At 36.8% G+C, this 10,581-nt stretch overlaps 1 protein-coding gene across 2 annotated transcripts; it reads left to right on the top strand.

The window, feature by feature from the left end:
* Window positions 1-798: 798 nt before the first annotated feature.
* Window positions 799-10,056, top strand: fbxo15 (F-box protein 15). Of its 2 annotated transcripts, XM_066721239.1 has the most exons (11): window positions 799-969; window positions 1,644-1,742; window positions 2,277-2,381; window positions 2,779-3,015; window positions 4,080-4,280; window positions 4,529-4,555; window positions 4,696-4,825; window positions 5,219-5,301; window positions 5,779-5,924; window positions 8,639-8,763; window positions 9,080-10,056. In XM_066721239.1, the coding sequence occupies exons 1-11, from the start codon at window positions 800-802 to the stop codon at window positions 9,347-9,349; spliced, it is 1,593 nt and encodes a 530-aa protein (XP_066577336.1). In that variant the 5' UTR covers window position 799; the 3' UTR covers window positions 9,350-10,056. The 2 variants fall into 2 exon arrangements, with proteins under 2 accessions (XP_066577336.1, XP_066577346.1); XM_066721249.1 differs by lacking the exon at window positions 4,529-4,555.
* Window positions 10,057-10,581: the final 525 nt, after the last annotated feature.

The following is a 10,581-nucleotide window of genomic DNA, read 5'->3' on the forward strand; positions in this document are numbered from 1 at the left end:
AAAAGTGTCCTCCTTCTAGATATAAGAACAAACACCTTTAAAATGATCGGCCCCTCACATTAAGCAGCGACCTTCCTTTATCACATCATATAAAATGATCACATCATATAAAAACACATATGGCTTTAGACATTAATAAACCCACAGTACACATGTTGCTCTCCCCTCATTACAGTGCACCAGAACTCCACTTTTCCTGTACTATAACATTAGGTGGGAACTGCACTGTAAGCACTGTATCACAGTATATAATCATGCGAGTTTACTCTTGAATTCATACATTATTATTATTAGATCATTCACATGCATAAGTAACATGAATAATAAAAAATACACATAAAACTGGAAAGAACTCCAGAAGCCGATGGGATGTGTTCGCCTGCCAGACCAGAAGGTGGCAGTATTACACTGACTGAAATTATTTAAGTCCGCCAAGCTCGACCACTGCTGGCAGACGTGTGCAGCCGGGACACAGGGATTGTTTTGAGGGTTGCCAAACACACTGGTAAAGTAATCGTTTTTTTTTCTGTATCTGTAATTAAATGAGTTACATTTTACACTTAAGAATCCTACATTAGTATTCAGCAAGAGGTATTCGCATTGCGCAGCTCGTTTGATTCAGAAAGTCACGGAGCAGTCTGGCCGTGTTTGTTTGTGTTGCACAAGCGACTGGTGCTGTTGGCGGCGCAGCTGCAGACGGGGGTCGTGTGGGGCTCGTGTCGGGGGTCGTGTGACCGCGCGCTCGCTGTGTTTCAGGGTCTCCCCGCTGCACGCGCACACAGCCACGCTGCCTGCTGCCATGGCGACGGGCCGCGGGCAGTTCTTCCGCAGTTTGAGGAGAGGAGTGGAGCAGGCGCGGAACAGAGCGCCTGCGCAGAACAGAGCGCCTGCGCAGAGAGGAGGGTCTGCGCCCAGCAGCGCCGCATGCGCACAAGCACCCACACCTCCCGCACGAAGCAAATCGCAGAGGTAGCTGATATTACGTCGTCCTGCATTCTAGCTCATGAAAACGACAACTTCAGTCTGATCATGTCGTTTTTTTTCGTAAATGCTTTTCATACAATCACCCACACATGGAGGTCATTAGAATAACATACTCATGTAGATGTTAAAGAGTGTGCTTCTAGTAAAAAAACAGCCCCCCAATCTCTTGCATTCATAAACAATACATACAAGTGGTCAATTTAACTTCAGTCGCCACAAAGAGCACGAACTGACTGCCTTGCTCCAGGTTTGTGAGTGGTGCTTCTGGAAACATTACATTATCATGATTATCAAAAAAAGGTGTTGTACCGCAATTGACAGGTGAGCATGACTGTAACATGTAATTGAAGAGTTACAGACATGCATTCCCAGATCCTGCAGAGAAGCTTGGTAACGATGAGACGCAGACATACAGGCTGGAGGTGACTGAACTGAAGGTCCTTATGTTATGCAGCAGGTGGCTTCTTCCTGTGCAATCAAAGCCCTGCAGCTAATCTTTGAGTCATTGTATATGGCCAGTATTTCAAGATGGCAATATATGTGCAAAGTGTATTACATAAGCATTACATTAAATATAATTGGTATACTGGCATTCTAATGTTCTGCAGTTTCTTCAGATTATTTTTGTCTTAGTAGTTTCCTTTTTTTAATGTTTGTAGCCCTGCAGAGTCCAAAATATTGTCTTCGAAGCCCAAATCTTCTGTGGCAGCTGCATGCTGTAGAAATCCTGCTCGCTCTTCTAAAAACCACATTGAAAGGCAAGTCAAATTAATAAATGTTTCTCTAAGAACAAGGTGTAAAGCAGGGTTTTAAACTGCAGTCCTTCATGAGCACAGTGTTAGTTTACTTTTTCAATTTTTTACAGCTGCACATTTATTGAAAAAAAAAAAAAAAAAATCTATGAATGAATATGCTTATGTTCAGACAGACAATGTCTTTTCCCTGATTAGTTTTCACTAGTGGATTAATACTAGATACGTAAGCTTATATGTGGAATTTACTTCTCAGGCTGTATATCTGAGTGGATGTCAGTATGTACAGTAAACGGGTTGTTTTGATGTAATAAAGTGACTTCCTCCACTTTCACACATCCCCCAATCAAAATAATAAACAGTATGATGACTATCATTCAATTAAGATCATTAAATTCCTATTTCTTATGCATTGTTTGATCTATGCTAGGAAGTTTAAGTGCAAGTAGTTTTTTTATCGCCAGTAAGAAAACAGGATTAAAGATTAACCGTGCAATAATGGTATGATTTTAAAATCTATTTTAATTTTCTTCTTAACAGTCTGCCACCTGAGATACTGTTGAAGATTTTATCCTACATAGATGCTGCTTCCCTGTTGTGCATCGGATGTGTGAACAAATGGTTTCACAAAATGGCCAAGGACAAGTATGTAATTGTCAGCTGTAGGAATATAGTGTTTCAAATGGTTTTTATTTGTGTTATATCAAGGTATGATATGATTGCATTGCTTGCTCATTTTCTATACATTTTCTTGTCTTCATTTACGTATATTTTTATTCTAAAGATCACAAAACTGTAGTGAAAGTAAGGTTGAATTGTGTGTGATGAAGAAAATAACCACTCTTTCGCCACAATAAGAACATTTATGGAGAGAGATTCAGATTGTGGGAAATGTGCTTTGCAAAGTGATATTTAGTGTTTGTTTGAGAACCATATATATATATATATATATATATATATATATATATATATATATATATATATATATATATATATAACTTTAACAAAGCAGTTCGTCAAAAGTAAAATGTTTACTTTGCAGTGCATTGTGGTACAAGATCTATACGACTGCTTTGGGAAAAAGGAAGTGGAAACCCAAAGTAATAAATGAGACCACAGCAGTACTGAGTGCAGCATCCATAGAAGAAAAGCCCAGTGGATACTGGAGGAGACTGTACTTCAGTAAAATATTAGGGAACAATGAAAACAAATTGAAGCACCAGCTGAAGAACATAAATCCCTATACAGGCCTGCCCAGCAAAACAGAGCAAGTGCTAAGGTCAGAGGATTTCTTTATTGAGAAGTGAATAAATGGAGAGATGCACAGTTAATGATGTATCTGCTATTTAAATTATTTTTTTAAATAAGACTGCTTCTGAGGATTCATATTTCCACCTTGAACAAATCACTATGATTTTAAGGTAAATGTATGTTACTTATTATTGGAATTGAATAGTGTTGAGTTACAGAGTTAGGGTCAGACTTGATCGTATAGCCCGCTCTTTTAAGTTCTCTATCAGACTAGACAGTAGTATGGAGGTCAAACTCATTTGCCTACATTTGAGAGAAACGGAGTAGTGGGTTGTTTTGTTAACCTCTGTGATGCAGCACACAACTTTTCTCCTGCAGGAGTATTCAAACAGGTATGTGAGAGGAATATTAATAATTTTGTCTCTTAGTAATGTTGTAAATTGGTGAAATAAATGACTTTGCCCTTCCAGCTGCCTAGAAACTGCAAATGCCCCCTCAGTTATTGCCATGCACTTAAATGACACTTTCCTTGTTAATACTTATTTGACAAGATTTCCAGACACAGCTATTTGAGAGAAAATCTGCTTGTGATGTTCCACCCCCTGTCTCATTTCACGCTGTACAATTGATTAAATTGGAAGAGGTTTTTCAGCCAGGCTGTATAGGCTGTTGGCAGATTGCTGAATACACAAATCTCCACCTCTGTAGTTACACTCTGAGGAGAAAAATAAAACTTGACAATTGCAAGTAGGAGTAGGGTAGGAATAAAAAAAAATAGAATGTGTCGAATGCTTCACTAACAACTCATGAAATTGATCAAAACAAACTTTAGTTGTAATTTTATCGAATATCTCTTTAATTGTATTAGTCAAGTATTATTATTCAGCCTGATTTAGTGTTAGATAATGGTACTACAATTACAATTTTGTACTGCCTTATGGAGCTCCCAACCCAACGACCAAGCATGAATTGCATAGCTGTGCTTCAGACATAAATGTTAAGATCATAGGTCTCCCTGAACTATGGTTTTACCAGATGAGCTATAAGTTTAAAATGTTGAAATACTCCTGTATGTTCATTTATATCCTTAAGGAACCTTCAGGCCACTTGGGAGATCACAGTATTGGATAAAAAAGGACAAGAGATTACATTTGAACAGTCACATGCATATTTTTCGGAGTCGTCTGTTACGGTGTGTTGGACCAGTACACACTGGCCTTTTCTCAATAATCTGACCTTGCTAAAACTGCATGGAGTGATACGAGTGGCACTTGCTGAAAGTGGGACAATCGAGTAAGTTGTATTTCTCAGTCACAACAGAAATTTGTATAACGGGAACTAAATGAACCAAATCACATGTTATTTGAACATTGATGACATATGATTCAACTGGTAGGGTTCTAAATCCCAGACATTGCTAATTTTCACATCAGCTTTATTCTTCTGAATTTAGCTAGGAAAAAAACAAACTGTCCGAGCTTCTTCTACAACCAATTTTACTTCACATTTTTTTTTTTTTTTTTTTTTTCCCCTCTTTCAAGCACAGACATTTCCAGGAGGCTCCCCAGGTACAGCTGTGTGATTGGTCCAGTGTGTTTGCTCATGGATATCTATCTATCCATCCATCTATCTAATGTATCTGTCTAATATATCTGTCTATCTAATGTATCTACCAATAACTGAATTATGTTCCATTTCTCCTCTGAAGGCCTGTATGGCGATCTCTGATGGCTAAGCATGACATGAAAAGCATTTGGGACCAGAGAAAAGGCATTGGTGCCGACAAGCTAGTAACCCTATTCCACATACCTCCAGGGCTTATTGTGGGAATTTGGCGGGTATGTTTTCCATATCTTTATTACAGCTCATTGTAAAGAAAAAATAAAATCAGTATTTGAAGAAACAAGTAGTCATTTGCTAATACCGCAATTTGTACATTACAATTACACACACGTGATAAGGTTCAGTTGAATTATATTGGAACTAATAACTGTTCAGTTTTTCATTATTATTCTTATTTCATAGTTTCATAATTTTAATACATGTTTTGCATGTATTAGGAAAAGGTGTGCTGGAAGGATTGTAGCCATTTCTAGTATAATTACCTGGAAAATCATGTTGATTTTAAAATCTATTTCCTCTAATCAGATTTCCCCAAAGCAGCCACCATATCTCTTTTAATGTTTCATGTTTGGGAATAAATGTGCTGTAATATGGGTGTATTGTTGCAGGGGCAGTGGTCTGTAGCCTTTTTCATGGCAAGTCTTCACTTTCACAAGTTAGTGGAAAGAAGCGCCCTGGGGTCGTCCATATGGTACGATTATTATTTTTTTATGTTCTTAAAGGTGAAAATGATTTGATATGCTGCCTTCCTCAGGGGTTGTATTAGGTACTGATTGTGGGATTGTGTTAAACTATATTTATTAATCAATTCTATAATTTCAGGGTTTTGTTGATCATTGATTCAGCCTAGATTGAACCGAGTTAACACAGCATGCAAACTAGGAACTGTCACTCCATTAATCTATGGTTACAATTTGTTATAATTCTGTCTACATCCCTCGGCTATTTTGGACTATTGCCTTTATCACCGTTGTGTCCTCTAAGTTATGTGTAAGGTCATGGATATCACATTTGCTTATGAAAAAGTCCTTAAAGTGAACTAATGAGTGTTAAACATGACATTTTGTTGAACTGTGTGTTCTCCTCAGTCTGTCAATGAACATCATATGTTCTAGTATATTAGGAAAGCATTTAAATGTTTTAAAGATGTTCTTTTCTCCAAATAAAGCCCCTACACAGTGCCGGCGGAGCTGCCTCCCTTTGATGATGTTGATCCAGAGTATGGTCTCCATGGCTACGCTCTGCACATTTCACTTCACAATACTATAAAAGACATCATGTCTGCGCAATTCACTCAGCTGTTCTGCAAAACAGGTGCATGTTTTTTGTTTTTGTTTTGTTTTTCGTTACTGCATTACATTTGTATTTAAGATGGTCTTTCCACTGCTTGAAAGCGGGACTTTTTTTTTAAAAATTTATATTGGGGTGTTGAAAAACAGGACATTTTTCTTTGTACTTACTCAAAATGTAATTACACACACACAAGTCTTCGTTTTAGATCCCATAAAAGACATAGTGTTCCATTACACTAGTTACATGCTGATCCTTCTCTAGAAGGGAGCTAGTCACAGGATTAGAAATACAAACAGAGTTTATGCTCGGAGAAAACTTGGGGAAATTAATGTGACTGAAAATGACGAACAATAAGAAAAATACTATCGAATCCTAAGGATACTTGGATGTAAGAGAATCTTGAGAGAACAAAAAAAAAAGTTGCATGTTTCAAAGATGTTGAACAATCGATATAAAGTCTGTTTAATTCCATTGTATCACAGAAATCCATTCCAAAAAATGACTTTGTCAGTAGAGTGCCTTTAGCACTCTAGTGTTAGGTTTTGTTTTTTTTTTCTCTCCTCTCTCTTCTCAATGCTGCCACTTCAAAAGGGATTTGTGAATTGTAATTCTACCATGCAGATACGCTTCGGTCTGTATCCTTCAAATATCTAGGGCTCTTCCTATTTGTGCTTTATTCTGCATCACTTCTAGAGGCGTGTGAAGTTTTTATTTATATTGTGCTTTCTTTACATTTATTACTTTATATATAGCTTAAATATGTAGAAATGTACATTCTGAACACCATTTAATGTAGTGCTATGCTTTTTTAAAATTTAAATCTTAGTGTAGGTGATGGGGATCTTCACTAAAGAAATACATTTCTCTCTCTCTCTCCCCCCCCCCTCCATGTACTGTGATGAATTTTGAACACTTCCTACAAATACAATAACAGGTAAGTTTTATGTACAGGCTTACATTTCCTTTTCACAAATTAACAACAAGCTACACCGAGTAGTACTTTATTTATTATCCTTACGGGCTCTCCTGCCCAGTTTATTCACGCTAGTGGTTATAAGAACTATCACCATGACGGCCCAGCTCAGATTTTAAACCAGGGACTATTGTTTTTAAGTTGCGTCATATAGCATTTTGGGGTATATCGGCAGCATCCTTTAAAACTGATATTCTGTCTTAATTGACATTCTTGTGGGAGTATTCAAGTATTCAAGCTTGACTTCCTTCATAACAGATTGACAAAAAGCTGATGCTGCTATGCTACAGAGATCCAGTAGGAAAGTATCTAATGAATATGAGGCAGAGCGAGACTGGGCCTCTTCTGAGTTGAGGCCATGTTCATTTAAAGCAACCATTATTACTTACCTTGTATGTTTATCAGTTTAAAATATCTTCCTTTTGTTTCTGGGATAACAAATATCTTGACATATTTGTAACAAGCTTTTAAATAGGTTCCTTATTTTATTATATGGAAGCATATTGCTGCCACACAAAACAAAATAAAAAAATAAAATAAACTTGCATTTTTCGTATTTTGGGGGTGTGTTGTTGCCAGGGATTTTTTTTTTTTTTTTTTTTTTTTTTTTGGGGGGGGTGCGTGTTGTTGCCATGAAGAAAAAAATGTTTTAGTCCAAGACCATTTGTAGTTCTTATGGGTAACCTCACAATACGACGGAACTGGATAGGAACTTAAACTATATTGCTCCTGCGAATTGTTCTAAAAATGTGTCTCATTAGTTAAAAGCCTGATGTATTTCGTTGTGTTGTGTTGTCATTAAACAAAATCCAAAAGCTGCCACAAAATATACTAATTTGAAACATGTAACAGACAAAATACTAATTAAAAGTGTAGCTGGAGTTCCCTGCTTGGGATTTAGGAATTGCAAGTGTCAGCTATTGTCCACTTGGCCTTCAGCATAAACTAATATTACAATGTTTGAGTCACGTAAATGGTACTGTGCTCAGTATGAGAACCTTCAGAAGGGTTTTAATAGAAAAACATGTCCACTTTACTTGAAGTAGCATTGTTTGTGTTGGCAGAAATTGGTAAACACGGGAAGCTACATGGGTATAAAATGATGCACCTTAAATACATTCATTGGATCCTGAAGGAGTGTGTTAGAATGTCTCACACAAGTAATACGTTAGTGAGTTTATTGCATTTCTAACCTTCCTATCCAGTTCTGTCGTATCGTGAGATTACCCATAAGAACTACAAATGGTCTTGGACTACGCTTTTTTATTTTTTTCGTGGCAACCCCCCCAAAAACAAAAACAAAAAATCCCCTGGCAGCAATATGCTTCTGTAGTATTGCAAGTGCCAAGTTTGCAAAATCTTTAATGTGCCAGTAGATGGTGCTATAGTTATGTCAGTTTACAGTGAGATCTAAAATTTTAAACCAGTTCCCACAGACGCATTTTGAGTTGAGGACTGTGAAGAGCTGCAAAAAAAAAAAAAAAAAAATTCCAACAATGACTACATAGCTATTCTTATTAGTTCATTTATTTGTCTGTCTGTGTCAGAAAATGCTGTTGTCAGTACTTACATGGTGCTTATAAGAACCTTGTACATTCACAAATGTGTTCAGAGAAGGAAATAAGAAATTAATGATATTAACCAGCGCACTTCCTTGGGTCTATAAAGGAGAATGGACTAAGGAATGACTACCTCTTCCATCTTTGCTCATGTTGCAGTGGCCTTTTCCTGTTCGTAAATATCAACGGTTTTGTGTTCTTAGATCAGATTCGCAATGGCTTTGTGATGTTAAAGGTTATCGGCAGAAATGACAAGACACAGCACACACCCATTTCTGGGAAAATTGACACACCCTGGAGGACCGACGCTTTAGGGGGAATTGTCGAGGTAATTAGTAATTTATGTGATTATCAATAATTAAAGAGCAAGTCCAATGTACAGCTTCAGTGTGTATATAATCACTTGCTCTTAACAGTACATCCACGATGTACAGAATGCTTGAGTATTTGGTATTTTTTTTCATTTAGCCATTTCCTCAAAACTGCTTTTTAATTTTTCTTAAACCTTTCCATTTCAGCTATATTGACATTTATTTTTCTGGTTAGAACGTTCACATTCCTTTAAAACAATATTTTGCTATGGTTTTATGTATTCGACTGCCTAGATAAGTCATGTTTGTGTTGTTTTTATATTTATATTGTAGAACTGTTGCCTGATGAGTTTGACTCTTCTTGATGAGACACAGAATCCATTCTGGTGTGTCAGCACACCAGTGGCAATGCAGCTGTCTGCCAAAGAATCCACATGTTTCGATTATGTGGGGGAGAATTATGTTATCTACTATCAAGATTCAGAGGGAAAGGTTCAAATGAACTTTGTGTGGCTTGAGGAACGGGGACAGTTTTTTCTAATTAATCTTGTTCTTTTCATTGCAACAGAGAAAGTAAATAAGCATTTTGGAAGACAATATTAAGACTGCTCCTTGTCTGGTAAAAGATGGGATTAAAATGCATAGGAATTACTCATTTTGGGATGTATTACACAGAATCTGTTTTTTTTTTTTTGTTTTTTTTTTCCCCCACCCACCAAGTAATACATGTGCAGAAAGTGAAGTGTTTCAGGGGTCAATCAGTAAGCCACATGAGTAATTTAAGTCTGAAAATAGTTATAGCACTTTGTTGCTAAATGGTTATTTGAAAAGTTTGGTATAATTAATATTGTAAGGTTTATGATTTACTATAATGTTTCTCATACAATAAGCAAAAAATGTGTTCAGGAATAAAAATATTTTTGGATTGTTCCCAACTAATGTTTGTACAGTCCCTAACTTAGACAAATGGACACATAAAGGTAAAAATAAACCTATGTGTAAATATGGGAGAAGTAGGATTATTAATTTTGAGAATAGATTTGTTATATTAAGGAAGCTGCAAGTTTTTGTAAGTAGAAATATGAAAGCAGAAATAGTTGTTTGGGTCAAATGATATTCCCCAGTATACATTTGTTTTGAAAATCTGTATGTTCAAGGATATAACCATGAGATGATGCATAGCAATATTCAGAAATTGAGAACTGGATCTGTTGCTTGATGCTGACAGTTGACAATGTATTTTTTCTTAGATTTTCAGTCTTACTCTGGTTATGCATAATATTACTTTTTAATAAATACTTTGAACATCATCTTGTTCCGTTTTTTTTTTTTTCGGTTTACAAATCCTCCAAAGTAGTTCCATATTTTGGCCTAACTGTCAGCACTTATTTGCTTTATCACATTCATAAATACACACACACACACACACACACACTATATCTGTGTATATATAGATGGAGCGCTATATATATTATGTCACTGTGAGGGGCGTAAGACCGGTATGTCCCGAGATGCAGGGCGATCTCGTAGTCATTGTCCGTGGAGGATTAGTAAGCTGTAATTGTGTTTGGTAGCCAGTTCAAGGTCAAGTACACAATGGGGTCGTAACCAGGATATTCAATGCTCTGATGAATTATTAAGCTGCTTGCTTTTCTAATGCTCCTTTGCCCTCCTACAATTCCCTTACAGTACAATGCACTGACAGAACAGGAGAGCGGTCATTTTATCGTCGGCAGGTTAGTATCCCCAGCAGGTGTGTGCTCTGCTTCCAACACCAGTGCCTTTAATCAGAGTAGGTAATTAGCTTTAGGTGTGTGGCTGAAGTCCATCTCTCC

This window comes from Amia ocellicauda, chromosome 2 (assembly GCF_036373705.1).
Source record: "Amia ocellicauda isolate fAmiCal2 chromosome 2, fAmiCal2.hap1, whole genome shotgun sequence".
NCBI classification, from domain to species: domain Eukaryota; kingdom Metazoa; phylum Chordata; class Actinopteri; order Amiiformes; family Amiidae; genus Amia; species Amia ocellicauda.